The following is a 22,753-nucleotide window of genomic DNA, read 5'->3' on the forward strand; positions in this document are numbered from 1 at the left end:
TTATGCAGCCCACAATACATTCAAAATAGCAATGTTATTTCTCTTTTGATTGCCGTTTAAATTTTGAAAATCGGTTAACAAAAAACGGAGCTATAGCGAGTTGAAAAATAGTATCCCTCGAATACGCTATTGATGTCAAGGTTGGTTATCGTTTCCAATAAAATATCATGTTTACCTTATTCGGTGGTAAATCATTTGTAATAGTTTCAAGGCTTAATTCGCAATTTTAACTATTCTGGAAAACATGTTAAAATTATTAGTTTCCAACCCTGTTTTTTAGAATTTGTGCTACAACTTAGAATTTAATTCAAATATTCTGGTATCACTGAATGTTGATGGGAAGGAAAGAGAGAGAGACACTAGCGCATATATGTGGTACGTTTCGGAAGTAGATGCTAACTCCGCAGTTGTTCAGAGCTGAGAAGGAAAGAGAGAAAGAGACCTGAGAGATATTTCGTCATGGATTCAATGACGTCATGTATGATGTAGTCTAACGAGCATTAGACAACGTCATCAATGTAGCGACTTCTGGTGAGGACAAGAAGAGTGCTTGAATATGTATCTGTGACATTGTCTAACAGGCATTATACGACGTCATTGGTACAGCGCCATCAAACGATTGCTACCTAGAAGCTGTGTCGAAGAAAGAGGCTAATCTATATATGTATGTTGGCGTGAGGAGAAAAAAAATAAAAATTGGATTGCATGACACGTTCTAAGAAAGAAAAAGAAACTATAAATCTCATGTATATGTATGCTATTGCTTTTCTCTCATTTGAAACTAGCTTGTCAACTGAATGCATATGTGTGCGTGTGCTGAAAGTGTATATATGTATGTAATAGCAAGTTAGATGACTGTGTTCATACTAAACTATAACTGCTCATCATCAGCCATCTGTGGACCGATTTGGATCAAACAAAAACTATCTGGTCAACCAAAGACAGCGCTATAAGTTACAATATTTTAGATGTAAGTTTTTTTTATTTACATCATAGAAGCCTATGTAATCTCACTTTAGCATTGTTGTTATGGGAATACTTTACGTTATGTATAGTTAGTTAGACTCCTTATATAAACTCTTTTTGTGCTATTCTTCTGTGCTAATAGTTACAGTACTGGGAAAAAATAAAAAAGTGTTCTAGATTGTTTATTTCTTTTTGATGTCATGTATGTTGGCTTAAAGTTTTTCTGTCTTATTCGCGCTTCATATCTAAATAATTGGCGCTATGTGTAGTTAGTTGAATCTTATGTAAAATGCTCTGTGGTTTCCTGTGTGCTGGTCAAAAAATATCGGGAGGGGGAGTTGTCTACAGAACATACATATGTACCCTACTATAAATAAATTGTCGACTAGCTATATATAATATGCAAAGCTCTACCATATATGCAACACGTGTTCGGAAAGTTCGGCAAAATCTGTCATAAGTATATTATTTAAATTAAATATTTCTAGTTGGAAACAGACTTCATGATTATGGTAGTTACACTTACTAAGCTGACCTTCTATTTGAATACTACATTCATACATTTATGTTTATGTCGCATTAGTTTAAGGTCACATAGACAATGCTAAAGCAAATGGTTAAATATATCCCAGCACAAATTCCTTCATTGTTGTCGAATGCAAGAACTCAATTCTCGATCACGTTTTCCCTTTGGCTAGTTATCACAGTTCTGATATGATAGCAAGTATTTTTTTTGTTCCAAACAAGTTCATAAATGAAGGTGGAAACAATTTTTTTAACACAAAATAACAGATGTAGAAATAAAATCAAGAAATAAAGATTAAAAAGCTACTTGAATTTTAATTGCAAATTTATATATTGAGATTGAAGCTCGATATTAATTTATATAAAAAGGGTTACCATTTTTTAGGTGTGTTTGCTTCATGTTGACTAACATAATAGATTATTATTTAAAGAAAAAAAAAACAGACACGAGATTGTATTTGTAGTATTTAAGCCTTTCCTGGTGCGAATGAATTTTTCTTCCTCCCCTTCGTTGTTCATTCTGGAATAGCATAATTAAAATCGTTTTAAGATTTGTTCCTTCTGCAGAAAGGGGAAGGCCACAAATGATGTCATTGCACTGGGCGGCAAAGTCAATAGGTCCAACCTTGATGTATACATACAATTACAGAATATACGATGACACAATTTTAAGCAATGCAGCGAGTTTCAAAATAAATATTAGTGTTTTGAACTTTTGTAGAATCTATTACAATTAACTTACACTTATAAATATTATCAAATGAAAGAGCAACTCAAACAGTTCTGTACGCATGCATGCACATGCTCTGTTTCCTTTGTTTGCTGTTAGAAAGAGCTAGTATTAGCAAAGTTGGAGACTAGACAGCGGAAAGCTTTTTGTGTTTCAGTAAAGACTGGATCTGTAGTTACAGTGCAACCATCTGTGTAAAGAATATTAAGGAGACACTTGTAACTTCGTCCTTATTTTTTGCAGATGCTGCAGGTCTAAAGCATACAGACTACGGTTTACGTGCCTATTTCGCAAAAGAAATATTACTACATAAGGAAGAAGATTTTCTGGATCGTGTAATCTTCAGTAATAAATCGACATTTCTCCTAAGATCTAATGTGAACACTCATAGTGTTCGCAACTGGCGGTCAGCAAATCCTCAGGAGATGGTACAGCTGAAACCAGACTCCCCTAAATTGATTCTGTTTTGTGCCGTATGACTAAAAATTTACGGGCCTTTCTGGCCTATCGAATAGATGTGCGCCGTGTGACGAATAATCTCACATGAACACTTGCAACAAAGACTGTTTTAGGTGTTCTTTTACTTGATGTATTGTTTATAATTGTACGTAAAATGAAGTAAGTACTAGCAAGAATAAAACCTTGAGATCCATTTTGAAACACCCTGCATTTCTCACCAACAGTATTGGAACTTAGATATAAAAGGAAGAGAAAATTTTCCTTCTAAAGTTGTTGTTTACAACAACGATATTATTATTAATCGAGACTATAACTACTACAACACGAGTTACAAGTCAAAAAATGTAATAAAATATACACTCGTAACCCTTTCGGACCCACGTCGCCAAAGTAGCACACAAGGATATGTCACTTTTTTAATCCGCTCCTGTGTGGACACTAATTAAGATATCGGGATATTATTTTCGCAAAATATGGTTGGACCATAGTTTATCATATTAATTTATTTTTCTTGTGGCTGTCGAATTTAATTCTAAATTTCACCCCAGTCAAAAATTCGAAAATTTTCGAATTTCGAATTTCCTTTACTTCTTTTTCTCTGTAGCTTCCTTCCTTGAATAGAAACCTCCTTATGACTTGCACGGTAGACACCTCGGATGGATACATACCTGTTGTCATCAATTTGAGGGGCCTGCGCGCAGTGTTGCCAACTAGGAAATTAAAATTTCCCTAAATTTAGGCAATAATTCGAATTTTTTGTTTATATATCCGTACCTATACATCCGAGTGCAAGTCAACTTACGCCAATCGAACGTTTGTTCTTACTGAAAAAACTAGGGTACAGATCGTTAAAATTGAGTAATTAGGGAGCGCACGAAAAATTCGTATTTAGGTTCTGACCCTTGATTTTTTCTAGTTTTTGTTGGGCTCGGTGGCTCGGTGGTAGAGCCTTCACCTCCAGGGCTTGGGGTCCCTGGTTTGGTCCCACTGTGCTGGTGGGTTTTCTCGGGGCTCTCCCGTTTACTCCCACTTTCTTCATTCCATCATTTTGTTCATTTCTCATCATCATTGTCTCCTTTAGCCTAACCGGCATACGCGTGGGACGTAAAACTTAAAGATTTTTCTCTAGTTTTTCCATACCTTTTTATTTACGTAATATATTTATGGTAATTAGAAGCTTTGTTCCTAAAATCTCGCCATGATAGCTGTAGTATATATTAGTAGTGTACGAGTTTTTAATTTGAGATAGATTGAGTCTGTCTGATAGCAGTGACGCCAGCTACAGAAAATTTTAATTCCACATTTTAGGGGAATTTTTTGGAGTTGAGTTGAGTTGATTTTGAGTTTAACGTCCCGTTCAGCAGCGAGGCTATATGAGACGTGGACCTACTGATTAAAGTGGAATCCGAACCACATGAGCTCTCGCCGGGAATCGAACCCGGGCCTCCCACGCCAAAGGCGTGTACGCTAACCGCTTAGCCACGGAGGAGCTCGGGAATTCTTTTGGAAAACAACCTGTTGTGTCAATTTTCCCCTATTGTTGGCTACATCGGACCAAACGTACCAGTGCTGAAAGCCTCATCTTTGCCTTACACAACGCACTATAGAAAGTTTCAATAGGATAAGTACAGTTTAGATTTACAGTAGACCTTGTTCTCTAAGTGGAAAGATAACTGTAATTTGCTTTTGGTAGAATGAGTGGGTAAAATCACTTCCTCACATATGTATAGAATGAATCTGTCACATTGTTGCGAGTTCTCGGCATGTTCGTTTAACACAAACGTCAATATCCCAGCCCCCGCCAAGTGAACTTTGTGGTGGACAAACACCGTGTGCGTGGCTTTTCTCGGGGTTCTCCCGTTTCCTCCCACTTTCTTCATTCCACCATTTCATTCATTACTCATCATCACCGTCTGCTTTAGCCTAACCGGCATAACCGTGGGACGTAAAACTCAAAGATTTCATTTCATTTTCTTTTCACAAACGTCAATATTTCACCCATATATATTTTTCACCTACAGTATACACAGAAACAGCGTAACACCACCTTGTAACACGAAGATAAACTCGAAAGTGAAATATTTGTTTCACGCAACAACGTGGTGTATGTCTTGGTGCCTTCTTTCAACAATCTGTCTGTCGTCTAGACAAAAGGGATCCAACGAATGATCGCAAGTTGATTACGAAACCTTTCTCCGTCAATAACTCCTAGGTTTCAGAGTATGCAGTGTGGAACGATAATAAATCTTTGCAACCCAAAGGGAGGCAGTACGTTGCCTGGGGACCGTGAGCTGGGGAAAAGACTGTTCCCGGGGTAATAGCCTTCGGAACAGTTCATGAATTAAGGTAAAAATTCAGAATTATGTACTCCAAACACGGAAATCACATATTAAATACGAAAAATACGATTGCTCAGTCAATAATGGAAACAGCTCATCGCCAGACAAAACCTTACGTGCGGGAGCTTTCTCGTTAAGATATTCTTAATCAGCGTCTCGAAATCTATCCGGTACACCATTTCATCCTTGTAAAAACTTAGAATTATGAACTCCAAATACTGGAAACCCATATAAAATATGAAAGTACGATTTTTCTGTCAATTATGGAAACAGCACCCCGCCAAAAAAAAAAAAAAAAAACCTTACGAGCTGGAACATTCTCTATGAGATATTAGTAATGAGCTTCTCGAAATCTATCCGGTACACCCTTTCACCCTCGTAAAAAAATCAGAATTATACACTTCAAACACGGAAAAAAACATAATAAATAGGAAAAATACGATTTTTCTCTCAATTATGGAAACAGCACCCCGCCAAAAACACTTTACGTGCTGGAACTTTCTCGGTAAGATATCCTTAATCAGCTTCTCGAAATCTATCCGGTACAGCCTTTCACCCTCGTGGGAGGATTCTCATGCCGACCAGTGTTATACGAATTAAACACACTGATGAAAACTAAATCAACAAATGATTTTGAGTAAGACTCAAAAGCCCAATGAATATCATTCGGGAAAAGAATGGAAACTATTATAAGAAGATATAAGTCTGTTAAAATAGAATGTGATCCACCAAGAGTAGGATAACTAATTGCTCAACTGAATTTTGAAAGAATTGTTATACAGAGAATCCATATGCAATAATGTTGACTTTTAATAAAGACATATATGTTGGAATGAGTATCTTAGATATATCTACCAATATACTAATTGTACAACTTCCATTATAATATGACGAAACCAAAATATAATGATAAAATACAAAATGATATTAGAGATAGTTATATTTATCATATTCAAACGAAACATGTGTACCGTGACTTAAAGGATTATATTTTTTGCTTCGACACAACTGATTACTCTCAAGATTATACTTACAAGGTACCAGAGATAAATAAGAAAATACTTGGTAAGATGAAGGATGAAGTTAAAGACACATTTATAGAACTTTGAAGGTTTAAAAAATAAGGTGTACTCTATAAAATCACCTCAAATGTATCTGATAGACAAAAACTTTAAATGCAAGTTCGATAAGAAAAAATGTTGTAAAAAGCGAAGATTATTAACAGAAGTGTTATATATAAAGAATTTACACTCAACGATTGCACGAGCTTTTTTACAATCAACTGGAGAACAATAAGTTTCATTAGAAATTATAAGCATGATATATTTAGTATAGTACTAAGTAAGTTAGCATTAAGTCGTATAGATGATAAAAGATGTTTTCAAAGACGAAATGAACACCCTGCACTGGTGTTCATTTTATGATAGATGATAAGTAGTTATAGTTTTAGATATAAGTTTGTGTGGTTAGATGCGATACAAGCCTATGCGCAGAACACTCTATTTAAAATAACTTAATTAATAAAGTTTAGGAATTGTATGCGAAGAAGTAATATAAGTAATTATATTGATCAATACTATAAAGTTAAATTTAGTTAAGTTTCTTCTCTAAAGTACTATTCAGTGTTGTGTTTAACAAAAGTTGTTAACAATAATATTAACGTCGTAGACAATGTGCAAACATGCTTGAAAAGTGTTTTTAGGGACAAATCTCTTTATATATCGCCCTAGAAAGGTGCACTCTTTGCGCAGTTTGTTATCTACACTGTTTAGCACTGAATTTGATTAGTAACGTGATAAGAGACACTTCTTCTTGATGTTTTTTCATTGTTCTCACAAAATAAATGTTGCTTCCTAGCAACTGGTCAGCCAGAACCAAACTTGAAAAGTTTCCACATTTCTCCCTGTTGCATATTTCAAGATACTAGTATGTTGCAAGGCGACACTTAGGGAAAAATTGAAGAGCTCCTTTCCAAATAACACTTCAGTCATAGGTTTAAAATTTACAGCAAACACCAAAAACCAGGAAACACCAATGACTAAGGTGGACTTTGCAAAAAAATAAAACGTAGTTTTTGAGCCATTACACCGGTGAGACTTGAGTGAGTTTTGCAGTTTATTCAACATTAATATGTGCATCTCATCCACAATATCATAATAAACATAACAAGTTTAAAATTGAGAAAAACTGACTTAAGTGGTATTTGGAAAGGAGCTCTTCAATTACTGCTGCCTTTGTGTTATTTCTTTTTAGGAAGTTATAAATTAGAAGCGTATTCCTTAAAAAATGCTGCTATTTTCAGGCTTTGGTGTCAAGAATTAGAAGAACTGTCATTTACTCCTAGAATACACTAATAGATCATTAATTACAAAATTCACCTCTTGTATTCACCTCTCGTACAATTTTTATATATAATTGTATTGTAAATGTATAGAATATAAACACTATGTAAATGCATTGCGCGTAAACACAAAACTTGCAAGGGTGTGTGTCTGTGATGTGGTACTTGGAGTACGTATATTATCAAATCGTAAAATACGATATATATTCAAGAAAGAATTTACAGATTTTTTCTTGCACGTTGCGTTTGAATGTCAATTAATAAATATTTCATTGATTGTGCATTCTAGTTTTTCCGAAGTCCGCCAAGTAAAACCATACCTATGAAGAGTTTGGTCAATAACATCAATTTCTTTCCGGCCAATTCTTCTTTTTTTGTGCAATTCTTCCAACCTCTAAATTTGTCTACAATTTTTTGTCGAGCTGATGAAGAGTAACAAATATATATTCAATCTAGAATTCCAAGACGAAACAGTTACAATTCCAGCTAATCCTGAAAATCGTAATACATTCATTGCAAAGGTTTGGGCAGATGTGTGTTCCAAACTGTTAAGTATTTGGGAATGAAACCTTTATATTGCAAAAATGTATTCTCTCTTACAATCTGATAGGTAAGAGGTTTATAATCACTTCTGATAGTTCAGCAACTAGATTATTCTTCAGAACAATTATTACAGATACAAGAATTTGAATCAACTTCCTGTTCTACGTCTTCTGGCTTAGTAAAGTAATTTTCACTGTCGCTTGGACATAGTTCGTTTATTATCTCCTTCTCTGTAAGTTGACTTAGTTGTTTTTAGATAAATAATGGGAAAGTTACGTGTGCTAAGAATTATAATTCAGATACATGAAACGCTCGGCGTTACTTGAAGATTGACCACAACGCACTATTGAAAACAAAACTGAATTTTTCGTCTTATTATCTTACTTTTCTTCCTCTTTTTCCGTATTCTTACTGTAGTTAGCACATCTATACCATTCAATATACTATGTCAAACAAATGCAAATCTTCCATGTATAAAACCTCCGACGTATCATACAAATTAGGGGTAAAATTACGTTACAAATTGTAAACTCTAGTAAATGAAAACATGTCCTATCCTCTTCCTCTGAAAATAACCAGAAAATAAGTGCGAGCGATTATTTACCAAATACTTCCGTAAGATGTAACAAAAACATTATCAAGGAGTAAAACTTAATTAAGTACCTCAAAAAGAAAATAGAGAGAGAAAAAATATAAGTATGTAAGAGTTCACACAAGTGATACCGATCTCGATACAAATTCTGATTCATTTAGTTTCTTAGATATTTGAAAAACATATTAATTATTTGGAAAGTTGTTCACGTTTCTGACAGATAGAGACCCATACTCAGCACAGTGTTATGCTTGAGAGATGATTTCAATGCTCTTTTTTGTTAAGTTAGTATAACATGACTGAGTTTAATAATACTTTACATCTGCGAAGTTATTTTGTACTATTACAAATAACAATCTAGTTATTTAAAAAATGTTAAATATCTTTTAATTAAAAATGCTGTACCATGTACCAAGTCTTATGAAAATTGACAAAAGATAACATTAACTAACTAACTAACAAATTCTATGGCCTACGGTACCCGGACGTTCAATGCCGCTTTCACGAAAGCTCTCCACTGACTTCTACCCTTAGTTAACTGCATCCAGTTTCTACTTTGTATTCCAATCTCTGCAAGATCTATCTTAATATTGTCATCCCATCTGCGCCTAGGTCTTCCTAATGATCGTTTTCTGATTGGACTTCCAGCCAAGACTTTGACTGCGTTTCTACTTTCTTATATTCTAGCTACATGACCTGCCCATCTAAGCCTCCTAGACTTGACGATCCTAACAATGTTGGGAAAACCGTATAAATTATGATGTTCCTCGTTATAAAGCTTCCACCATCCACCATTCCCGTTCCTCTTGGGTCCGAATATTTGTCTCAGGATCTTGTTCTAAAATACTTTCAATCTCTGTTCTTCCCTCATTGTAAACGACCATGTTTCGCAACCATACAGAACAACAGGCATGATTATCGTTTTGTATATTTTAAGCTTCAATTCCTCCAGAGATTTTGAACCGAATAGTAACACGAATTCTCTGTTTTTTGTCGACATTTAAATTCTTCATGAATATGATTTTCGTTAGTAAGACTATTCATGGCTTTGGACTGATAATTTTAACAAAAGAGACACTGACCAAAGCTTAAATCAACTTTATTTTAAATTATAATTTGTAACTTTTTCGGATATCTAGCATATCCTTCTTCAGACACTATCGATAATCTTATTTCAGGAAAAGAAAGAGAGGGAGAAAGAAGAATGAAGAGGATGAGAATGGAAAATGGCATGGCATGGAACGTATGGGAGAAGAAACGGAGAAACTGAAGAAATTATTGAAGAAAGGAGGGGTCACAACTTATAGAAAGAGTGGAGAAACTTTATTAAGATCAATAAAGAAGAAGAATAGAAAAGGAACTAAAAAGATTGATGAAGAGGAAGAAGGAGTCATCTACAGGGTATGGTGTGAGGACTGCGATATGTCATATATAGAAGAGACAGGAAAGAGAATGAAAGAAAGGATAAAACAACATGAAGATGATGTTAGGAGAAAGAAAGATACCAATGCTATATACAAACATGTTAAGGAGATGAATCACGGAAGTAATTGGGATAAGACGGAAATATTGGAGATGGAGAAAAGAATGATAATAAGGAAGTGGAAAGAAGCAGATTGGATAAAAAAGGTAGGAAGAGATAAACTGATGAACTGGACAGGGGGCTTACCTATTAATGAATTATGGCAAGGAAGTTTGAATAACATAGAGAAAAAGAAAATTAAAAAATAAAAAAATATAAAAAAGGCCCTTATACGAACCAAAAATGAAGGAACATGAATAATTGGAAAGTAAACACGAAGACTTATGGGATTGGCTGAAGGCCTCAGTAAATAGAAAAAAGTAAATAAATAAATAAATAAAAATAAAAAGTACAACAATGACTATATATATGTCAGTTTAAAGAATTTAAACTTTTTCATAGTGAATATATATGACGGTTAAAGAATTTAAACTTTGTCATAACAATATTTATATATATGTCTGTATTTTCATTTATTATTGATAGTGTCTGAAGAAGGATATGCTAGATATCCGAAAATAAAAAAAAGATTATCGATAGTGTCTGAAGAATGATATGCTAGATATCCGAAACAGATACAAATTATAATTTAAAATAAAGTAGATTTAAGCTTTGGTCAGTGTTTCTTTTGTTAAAATGATTTTCGTATGTTATTATAGATCCTAGATATTTGCAATTACCCACTTTATCAAAAGTATTATTCAATATATTAACACATCCATAATTTACTGTATTACTGTCCCGAAGCACTTCCTTATATTTGGTTTTCTATACGTTTTCTTCTAAACCCATGTTCCTGCAAGCGTCTAATAAGATCTCTGCATTTTTTTCTATTGTTCTTCTATCATACCCTATTAAATTTACATAATCAGCGTATGCCATAACCTGGTGAATACTATTCAACTCTAGGTCCTGGTTGCTATATTTGATTTTCCTTATAGCGTATTTCAGAACAAAGTTAAATACTAATGGCGACAACGCATCGCCTTGTTTTAGGCCATTTTCGACGTGAAAGCTCGTGGACAAAAATTTTCCTACCCGGACTTTACTTTGGGATTCATTTAAATATATCTTAATTAATCTAATTAGCTTCCTCGGTGTTCCAAGTTCTGTAAGAACGTGGTATAATGTTTCTCTCCTAACAGAGTCGTACGCCTTTCTAAAATCAATAAATAGTTGATGTACCGGGGTATTCTATTCCACCTTTTTTCGAGTATTTGAAGAATGGTAAATATTGGGTCGATAGTTGATTGATCTCGTCTAAATCCGCACTGATAATCACCATTAATTTCATCTACGAATGGTGTCAATCTTGCTAATAGAATATTTGAAAGTATTTTATAGGATGTTGACAGATGAGAAATGCCTCGATAATTATTACAGTCAGTTTTGTTGCCTTTCTTGTGTATTGGAACAATGATTGATTCTTTCCACTCTTTTGGCAATTCTTGTTTGTTCCAGAGAAAGAGAATGAGTTTGTGAGAGATAACATTAATCTTTTAAAATATATCGGGATGTGTTCATATCAGGTTTTGGTATCCCACGATATATTAGTTGCTAACTTCATATAGAGTTTCAAATTAGAAACACGTACCGTTTAGAGAAACTTATATTAGGTACATAGCTTTAAATTTTGTGTTACCGTTTAACTTTCGAATTGTATTCATAAAGACCTATAATTCCTTGGACTTATCACAAGATTATTTATTAATTACTTCTAATAATATTTGAAAACTTTATCATCACAAAATTTATCAAAAGTACATATCAATAATTACAGTGTGAAATACTTACACCACAAACACCTGTGTTTCCTCCAGGTGGGATAAGGCATATGTGGTAATAGTCAACATCGAAAGGATCATCTGTAACTGGTTCTATTTTCTCTGAACAGATGTCAGTATCTAAGACTGTCAGACTAGTCTTCTGTAGAATCAATGGAAATTCGCCATCAGCTGTTAATCCGCCCCAGCCAGCAACAGTGCATATTGTCCCTTAAAAATACAGTAATTATTACATTAAAATAGATAACATTAAATCTCATCAGGCAACAAATTGAAATAAGATTGGATTACAGAAAACTTGTTTTACTAGTTTTGCAATGACTAGAATAAGAATCGTTTCGACTATTAATCGTGTTATTAATAATGCGTCTTGTGAGCATTCAATCATTTTGATACACATTACACCCGTTACTTTATGCTTTTACTTCACTGGTGAAATAACAAGCAGAAGTCCCTGGAACATTTGAGGTTTGCAATGTTTATTTACACTATTACCATTAAACCATTTTACGGAATAATATAGAAACAAACTGAATACTACTTTTCGTGTGGTTCTTGATCAATCCAGTCTTTATAATTTTTGGGATTATCCTGACGACTATGAACAGGAGTAGCTGGGAACATGAAGAATAACTAACTAGTTACATTGACTAAAACCTTTTTCAGAAAAAAATATTGTCCTTTCTTTAACGCTGAAACAGAAGTATATCAAACAGCATAGTACATTCACTTCTTAACAGTGCGTCCAGGGCTGTAGTCGAGGGTACAAGGTTGTACACGCCGTATACCCTCTGCTTAATCTTAGTTTTTAGAGTGTACCTTCTGCTTCAAAGCGTACAGTACTTTGTACTCATGATTTGTTTATATTTCTTTATTTATTTAATAGGGCCATGACTCGAATGATAAAGTGAATATATCATCTTTTTTCTCTTATATTCTTAGCAAATGTTCAAATATGAGTCATGAGGAAAATATGTTTTTTTTAACTACCCTGCAACCACACGCAGACACCCACACACACAAGAAAAGGAAGAGAGATCAAAGAAATCTGAGAAAGGGCAAAAGGCAAAGAAAGAATGCAAGGATTACGTTAGCTCTCTTCAAATACATTTGGCTTTGAAATAATGATTTCCCTTTTCCTTATGGTCTGTGCCAAAGGAAAATCAAGTTATTGATTTTGATAGTTATTTGTAAAGAAAATTCAAATTTTATGCTTACTTTGGAGTCGTTCATAATTGCAGACTTTTAAAAACTCGAGATTTGGGCATTGTTCGTATAAATAATGAGATAGTGATTTTTTTTAAATTGATTAATTTTTGTTTTTTTAAAAAAAGAGTCAGAAAGAACGAGAGAATAAAGTTGAGTTATTGAGAGCTGGCAGCCTTAAATAGGAAAACAAGCTGTAGTTTGGTGAGAGGAAGCTACCTGGTGATGACGAGACTCTTATAGTTAGCAAGGATAGCATGTCTTAGTCTTGAGCTCCTTTCCGGTTGTTTGTGTCTGCCTCTTGGCTGTGCTTTCGTTATGGTGTGATAAGTTGGACGTGGACCGAGAGTGTAGCGTGGTTTGAAAGTGAGTGCAGTTATAAAACGCAAAGATAACAAATTTCAATGCTGTTTTATTCTGTTTAAATACGTGTGAAATCTTAGTTATTCAGTTTTGTACTTTTCCCTCTTTTGAACCGTTTGATATGTTCGAATGTGTGACTCAAATGGGCAGCAAAGTCTGCTTGACCTATTGTCACGAGTTGTGTTACAAGCTTATTTTAGTTAAGTTGGTGCCCTATTTCTGTGCAATTTTGCACAATATTTATAACAATTGTTGGTATTAATTTTTATCTTGATTCTTTCCTTTGTACTAAGTTTTGTTTCAATCACAACAGCTCGCCTTGACAAAACTACTTTACACTGCCGTGATTTTGTCGATCGATTTGTAGTTTAAAAGGTATAAGCCAAAAAAATATTTCTAATGTAACAAATTCGTAATTTTGGGCAGGTAAAGGAAAAGTAGGAGTAAAACTTTTACGTTCAAATAAATGTTGTAAGTGACCTATTTAGACTGTATGTGTAAATGTGCCTTGCTAAAAATTTCGGTTTTCTATTAGTTAATTCAATTCGTTTAGTTCTACTTATTTCTGATGTTTCACGTCTACAGTTCGCCACTTTGCCTTCTTTTTCCTTGCAACTTTTATAGGTTCAAGTAAGAGTTTTTCTAGAAAAAGAGATTTCACGCTCTACACACTATTAACATTATTCAATCCTTCTGACCTTGAAAATTGAGAAGAATGAGTTTAGAATCTAATAATTGTCATTAAGTGTGTGAAAATAATCCGACTTACGTCATTTTTAAATTTAAATTTCGAGTTGAGTAAATTTAGAATTGAATAATTTCTGAACGAATATTAGATTGACTCAAAAATTAGTGTTCAAATTTACTAAATGCGTTTATTTCCTTAAGTTGCTTCTAGCTGGCTGGGCTTTTCGGATTTATAGCTATTATGTTGAAGTTAAGTATAGGAATAGAATATTTGGGTAAATTCTTGATATTTGGAATATTAAATTTTGGTATAGGTGAATTTTGTGAGCTTTGAATTTCCTTGTACTCGTGTTTTTTTTATTATTTAGATTGAATATTAACTTTTCACATTAATTATCAAATCTTAATTTGATTCAAAAGTCTCTTTAGTTTTTAATTGAATGCAATTATTATGTCATTTTGCATCTAATTGTTAGAGATTTCAGATTTTGTTATGTGAATTGAATTATAGGGATTCTGAGATGCCTTTTTGAAATTTTTCTTGAATTTCTCAAATTACAATAGTGGCAACTATTTGTCATAATTAGAGGTTAATTAGAATTGAGGTATATAAATTATACCGGATTTTCAATCTTAAAGGAGTTTGAATTGCTGTTAACAAATTCAAGACCGGATGATTCATAATTTTTTCGCTTTCAAAATATTTAGTTTTTTTAAAGGGATTTTGCATTGCTATTATTAAATTAAAGCCATCAACATTCATAACCTTTTTGGATTTGAAGAGATTCACGTATTTTAAAACTGTTTCTACTGCATTGTTTATGTTGGCAGTGAATGTATGGTCGACTCTTTGCTACATATTTACCTTTCGAATTTTTGGGTTTATAGTTATATCTTTAAGACTTAAGTTTATTAGAATCGATACTTCATACTGTAACTAAATAAATCAGATTAGACATTTGAAATTTTAAATGAAAGTTTAGAGCCTGGATTCTTATGGTAATTACCTAATTAACCGATTCAAGTATTTCTAATTTTGTCTGACTTAATTTGTTTTAGCGGTGAATATATAGTCAAGTACACCACCACAGATTGGGTTGCAATAAAATTGTTATATGAAAATCTGATTTTTCTTGTATTTTTCTTTCAGTTTGTTGTTGAATATTTGTTGTATGCCACAATATTGGATAATAGATATCTGTTGCAAGTTGACCCGGGTGAGACCTGTGCTTTACTTTAATTTTGCGCCTCTATTATGATATAAATATATAAATATATAAATATATAAATATATATATATATATATATATATATATATATATATATATATATATATATATATATATATATATATATATATGATTACCCGGTTCGTAGTCTTGAATCAAAATCTTTAATGTTCAGTCAGAAACATTAGAAAGTAGAGGTTGGAAATATAATAAATGATAGCTTCTACCTGTAACACAATAGTTTCATTGTATGCCTGATGTTTGGACAACCAAGATGACAGAAAATGCACGCCCGAAAACATAACATGCAAATATATTCCTCAACTTGAAGCACGAAGTATTACTATCTTAGGGCATAACATATAGAAACAACCTAAAGATGAATCTGCAGATATTCCATTCACGTTAGGTTTTAAGAGATAGGAATTAATGTAAATAAAACGAAAGTAAAATACGCATCAAGCAAACCCCCAAAATATATGGAAAGTGGAACAAAATGAGAAGAGAAGGAAAGGGGATAAAAGAAGAGTAAAAGACATTGGAATAAATTAAATGTTAACGCTTAATTATAAAGAGTCTGCCTCTTTCCCCCGACCCCTGTGTCTGTCTCTTTTTTCCTTTATAAAATAAATCTGGTTCACTATAAATCACGAACATGATTAATATTGTTTAATTCCCTCAAAAAAGTAAGTTTTTATCCAGGCTGGGATTCGAACACAGGAACCTTAGAACAACAGTTACATAAGTTGTCCATTTAGCCACACGCGTCACATCCAGTGTACTCTTAAATCTTCCATTACACCCACTATTGTCAAACGTGTTCTTCATTCAACCATTGACTGCGATTTACCCCAGTTCCATTTGAAGTTTGAATTTTATTTACGGCCTTTAGCCTTTAGTATGGCTAGCACATGCCTTGCTTTCAAGAAAAAGCATTTCTTCTGTAGATTAAAATCGAGTGGGAATTAATCTTAACACTTGGGAACTTACTATTACACCAACACACATATAGTTCCAAGATCCATTTTGAAGAATTAAAAAAATCAATCTTACTATCGTTTCCTGGGTTTTCCACATACACACCAAGAAATGCCCGGGTGGTACCTTTGGTCACAGGTAACTTCCCTCCTTTCCCAGATCTTTCTTCCTTCCCTTTCTTCGGATAGTGTTCACGCCGATTGACGTTATCCCTCAAATGTGACGGGCTAAATGGCTTTAGATGCCGACAGCCCAGAAATCTAAATCCTAAATTTGCAAGGTTACGTTTTTGGGGAAGTTTCTGTTTTCTATATTTTCATATTTATTATTATTAATTGCTTTCTTCCATTTTTTCTACATTATCTTAGATTAGTGGCGTTGGGTTATAATATATTATGTAAAGTTAGATACGGTTATGTATGTTCACTCTCTCGTTTCTTTCTTTCAAAGCACATTCTTATCTGATTTTTTACATTATTAATAATTTATTTCTTGCATTTCTTAATAATTTACTTCATACACTGAACACATAGAAAAACTCGTAGAGGTATTTTACACAGCGAGAGATCTTTGATATAGAGGGAAATTTAGTTTAGTTATAGCCACTTCCAGTATTACTAAAGTCGATTTTCTTAATCCAACTTGTAGTTCACACGCTGTCAAGAGATGTAGACATGAAGCATCAGGAATATACAAAGACTATGGTAACCACAATAAAACTCATGATATCAATACGAAGTTCATTCTGAAAGTACGTTCCGTTTTATAATTGAGAATGAAATCTAGTACAGATAAAAAAAGGTATTGCACAAAAAATTCATAACAGTTACACTACTTTTCTACATAACTCCTGTAATTTTCTAGGCATCTTACTTAGCGTGGTATACGTTTATGTGTTCCTGTGTCAGAGAGTGTTTCCGTCTGTGTTGTCAGCGACGTGGTAACATGTTCTTTGTACTCCCCATCGTTGTAAAATGATGCAGAAAGAGTTGGAAGTCGCTAGGAGCAAGGACGGGGCTGAATGGAGAATAACAACAAACATCCCATCCAAAGCTTTCAAGGAGTTGTTTGATTACATTCGCAGTGTGCGGTCGGGCGTGTTCATGATTGAAAACCACAGCTTTCGAGAGCATTCCTCTGCTCTTGTCCTGAATTAAGCGGCGCAGCTTTTTAAGCATCTCGAAATAAATATTTTTGTTGATTGTTGCACCTCGTGTTAATAGAATGGCTTGTTTGTCAATTAGTAAAATGACGTGTTTGTCCCAAAAAACTGTACATATTGGGGTGTAAAGAATTGCTTTGGTTTAACACTAGAAGAACGGAAGCGGTCAAACTGACTGGTGAACATTGTTTAACATTTAATTAGTAGTCTACGTTTTAATTTTGATGGCCCATAATTAATGACTTTTAACGCACCTTGGTGCTTTAACATTTCTCTAAATGATAAATGTATTTAAAAAACTGGACGAATTATAAACATTTTTATCTTAAAGGACTGCTGCCGCCATTATGAGAGGTGTCATATTTCTTTTCTTTTATGTCTGTAAAGCCAAGACAATGATTTTTTCATAAGCTTAGCTTATTTTCATTATATTATTGCGATAAACGGTGTATTTAATTTCAGTTCGTTCTCCCTTTCCTCTCGCGCCAGTATACTTTCTTTACTGGAAGAAAACATTATTTATATGCTTTTGTTTATTAGTACGTCGGCTCTGTAGAAGTTTTGCTCTCCTCATTATTACGACACGCCCATGTTTTCGTTCCGGTGAATTATTTGAGCAGTTTACCAAAAGAAGATTCTAAAGGAGAAGGCATATTTGATTGTGATGAATTGGATGGAGATGGCAAAGAATCTAAAGAGGACAAATAATATAAACTTCAGGCAACAGAACTAGGCGGGTAATCAAAGTCGGAAGATTAATATTCAAACGAGACACTGCCTATCTAGTTCAATTTCAGTGACACCAGAAATTTCTACTCGCAGCCAAGGAAAAAACGGGAGAAATCCCCTGTATCTCAACATCCGGAAGTGGGGAATGAATAAACTGCAGCCGACGGAACACTGTGTACTCGAATTGCACCGAGACAAGCACCTGGAAGAACAGGGCGCCGCAACGTATTCGCAAAATCTCCTGGACCAACGTGTAACACACGAAGCTATAATCGCTTGGAGTCATTTGAGTGCATGGTGACTATTGATAGGCCTTAGTACTCTACAAAATTTAAAAAACTGTTCACAAATTAGAGACCGAGAAGTTCTGTAGGAAGACACATAGGAACTTGATATCGACCGATTAGAAGCTGCCAGAGGCATAATATACTCACGTTGAGTGTATGTAGGAAATAATTTTACCTCGAAACTTCTGTGCTCGTAAGTGTGGGGGCCGCCAATTTTTTCTCGCACTATGGGAAGATACAAGTTCCTAGAAGTCATGCGGTTTCTAAGATTTGATGGCAAGCAACTCGTGGCAAGAGACTCAAGACCAATGGCTTTGCAGCTGCTTCCCAAATCCGGAATATATATGTTGTTAATTTTATTAGGAACAATAAACCAGGTGCATTTATGACTGTTGTTGAACAACTCTATCCATGCAAAGCTCGATACAATACAATATACAGTATATATACAATACATGAGTAACAAACCAGATAAATTTGATTTGAAGTTATGGCTTACAGCAGATGCGAATAGTAAATACATGGTGAATGGATTTTCTTACGCGTAAATGCGTAAATAAGATGAAAGGAACACTAACATACCTTTTATAGAACATGTCCCACGTCTCATGCAACCTTATCATTTGAATGGAAGAAATGTGGCATGTGACAATTTCTTCACAGCCAAACATTTTGCAGAGCTGTTAAAGCAGGAGAATACAATCACACTGACGAAAACACTAAGAGAAGTTTCTCCATCTGCAAAGTCTACTGCTTTATCGTTGTATGATACCATATTATACAAATCTGGTGACACATTAATTACTTCTATGAGGGATATCAGACGAGATGTCTCGTCTCTGTACTGTCAAGTTTGGATGCCGCATTTGGCCTATGCATGTGTTTTTCAACATCCTAGACCTCGCAGAAATCAACGTCTGGATCTTTTACACAGAGAAAACAGAAAAAAAGTTACTCGGCGAATATTTCTTTTGAAATTAGCAGAAGAACTCTCCTCTACGTTTGTACACTCAAGGAAAAACAAGACATTTTCATTCACTCAGTGTGACCTCCGAAACACCTAAGATACAAAGACGGAACATGTGTGTACAGTGCAAGAAACTCGTATGTGGTTAATGTTCTGAGACTGTTCTTTACAAATGTGCCAGGTGTGTTGACATAGATGGCGGCTTTTATTAGAAAGATGTCACAAAGAAAAAAATTATTTTCTTGTAATTTCCACTGTAGTTTATGTCAATTTTTCTTTGAATTTTATTATAGTGTATGTATAACCTGTTGGGACTTTCATTGAAAACAATCATAGATGTAAATAAAAACTATTATATATGTTTACTTGCATCTGAAAGTTAGTTACAATACATTTTGTATTTACAGTGTATCCTTTACTTTAATAAGATCTTTCTTTATTTAAATTCAGTTTCTATAGTCATTTGTTAGCCTGGCTTGTTTTAAATTTATTTGTGTATGGGGATTGTAGCAACTGAGTAAAAACCAGACCAAACTAAAGAAATATTTGATTTTTTAAAATAATGCTCCTACACTTTAAGCAGACATTATGTAAATTGCAAGTAAAACTTAATTAGAGTAATGATTATTGAAGGTGATATAAAAATTAGTAAAGCCTTTGTGTTTATGTTAATTTGATTTATTAGGAACAGGCTTGTACAAACTTAAGGTTTTAAGAAATTTAGATTGGTTATGTTTAACTATTTGCAATTTGTGAAGGATAGTGATAAAGGAATTTGGCCAAAATAAGAATGTTATACTTGTCGAGCTGCTGGTTTCTTGCCGTTAAAAGGATCCTTACCCACATCTTCGATTTTGGCTGATATAAAATGTCCTTAAAAATTATTAAGTTAGGGAGGATAACACTAAAAGTTTTTTTGATTTTTTAAAATACTATTTAAACTCAAATAATATCGAAGTTGCATACTGCGAGGTGCCAGGATGTGACTTGTTTAACGATTTATTTATAATCAGAAATTTCTCCAAAATTTTAGGTAGGTGATTTGATTAGCTATAGTGTTTGCGTTTTTCGTTTTTTGCACTATTTTACACTACTCCGAAATTTTGTAGGAAGCATTTTATACCACCGAAAAACATGAGATAATAGATTTTTAAAGAACTTTTTATACGGGAACGACTTCAGACAGCACGTCGAATTTCAGTTCAGAAAGAACATTGTACTGACCAAAAACCTTTAAAATTTTGAGGACACAAAATTCCAGCAATTGTCTTTTAATGCAATTAGTAGCTCGCAGTATTTTGTTTTATAACAAAAACTAAAAATCATAATTAATATAAATAGAGTCCATAATTCTTTTAAACCTTTCGTAAAATAACAAAATTTAACAAAAAAAAAACGTAAATAAAATTAAGTTAAATTACTTTTATAATATTATATATTGCTACATTTCTTTAATTTAAACTCAATACCTTAACTGTAGTTTATGTCGATTTGTCTTTAAATTCCATTATATATATATATATATATATATATATATATATATATATATATATATATATATAACGTGTTGGGGCTTTCATTAAAAAAATCATAGAGATAAATAAAAAAAACTAGTATATATGTTTACTTGCATCTGAAAATTAGTTTCAATACATTTTGTAGTTACAGTGAATTCTTTACTTTCATCAGTTTTACTTTAATTAAATACAGTTTCTATAGCCTTTGATTATTTATAGGATAACCATAATTCAGTATTGACGTATAACGACACAGTAAGAAATTAACGTAAGACGATAAATTGAGAAAGTAGTAAAACATCAACGTTCAAAATGACCGGTAACAGTCCTTCTATTTAGTTCACTGCTACCAGTCTTGCTAGTTTTCACCTTTGCTATTGACGAAGTATACCGCCATTGCCTAGATTGCCTATTTGTTTCAGTTGTATCATAAGGAAGCCAAATTCCACACCCCGTAACTATCTGCGGTATAAAATTCTCGTTATCATCATGATAACGTATCTGAAAATCAATTGCACTATGAATCCGTTGTTTTTCTGTGATGTTCAGTAAAGAGGTTTAGGTATCCAACGTGCCCAAAGTTTAAGAAAACCCAGTTTTTCAGTAACAATCTCCTAATGTACTGTCCATGAACTTTGTTGAAATTCAACACTAAAAGCTTTAACGGTAAACTTAAGGTTGTTGTTAATCCTTTCTTCTATTGTGGGCCGCAGTGGCTCAGTGGTAGAGCGTTGACATCTGACACATGGAGTCCCGTGTTCAAATCCCGCTCCCGCCAAGTGAACTTTGTGGTGGATAAACGCCGTGTACTTGGTTTTTCTCAGGCTTCTGCCGTTTCCTCCCACATTCTTCATTAAACCATTTCATTCATTTCTCATGACTGTCTCATTTAGCCTAGCCGACATAATGGTGGGACGTAAAATTCAAAGATTTCATTTCTTTTCTTCTTCGACTGTACTCAGCATTACGTCAGAAACCACCGATGGACACCCACATTGCTCCTCGACATTGCTCCTCCACACTGCACTTGATCACACTATACCTTAAATTGTGGGACCCATCTACTCACCAATGGATAGCTGATTGCATATTCTCCCTAAACCTTCAAGACTTTTTGATGCATTACACTTGGTTTTACGTACCTCGCATTCAGGAAACGAATGACAGACCTAATTTCACAACCAGTGAGAGTTTTTATTAAAGCTGCCATTATAAACAATTACACACACGAACGACACAAAACATAGAGAAATCTCAAAATGGCTTAGAACAATTGGTGCGCATGACCACAACTACTATCGTACCGCTCCCACAGTAGGAAATCAAAACGGAACTTGTTTTACGAACTTCCTATCGCATTTATTGAATAGGTTATATCTTGTTAGTTAGGAAACTGAAAGGTTTTACAACTGCTTGAACATTTTTATTACTTTATTCTGAGATACGATATGTACTTTTACACTTTCGTTTCTTTCTTTCAAATTGCATTCCAATCTGACCCCATATATTGTTAAGAGTTTGTGTCTAGCATTTACTAATAACTATCTGAAATAGCAATTCTTCTCATGAAGGCTGTATTTGGAGGTCAATGCCTGTGGGAGTATCACCATTGACTTCAGTGGTCTCGAAAACTACGGATTGGTAATCTGTGCCCCCACAGGTTACCCAATTAGGGCATATAATGATAGCTGAATTTGAAAGTCCTCGCTAACATAAGTGTCACTATTGATCGCAGCGACCGCGAAAACTATAGATTTGACACTAATATCGGTCATCTTGGATTATTCACAGGTCTCGGTATCCCCTCTCCTGTTACCCCAGCCCACT

The 22,753-nt window shown here is 33.9% G+C and overlaps 1 protein-coding gene across 2 annotated transcripts in view; it reads right to left on the reverse strand.

Annotated features, from left to right (window-relative positions):
* Positions 1 to 22,753, reverse strand: part of LOC145683295 (brachyurin-like) — a 787,572-nt gene that overhangs the window by 275,832 nt on the left and 488,987 nt on the right. For both annotated transcript variants that reach the window (XM_081754655.1, XM_081754654.1), the window contains exon 7: positions 11,812 to 12,011. In XM_081754655.1, coding sequence (XP_081610781.1) covers positions 11,812 to 12,011 — 200 coding nt within the window. The remainder of the gene's footprint in view (positions 1 to 11,811; positions 12,012 to 22,753) is intronic.

Source organism: Thermobia domestica, chromosome 4, assembly GCF_964235325.1.
Source record: "Thermobia domestica chromosome 4, izTheDome1.hap1.1, whole genome shotgun sequence".
Classification (NCBI taxonomy): Eukaryota; Metazoa; Arthropoda; class Insecta; order Zygentoma; family Lepismatidae; genus Thermobia; species Thermobia domestica.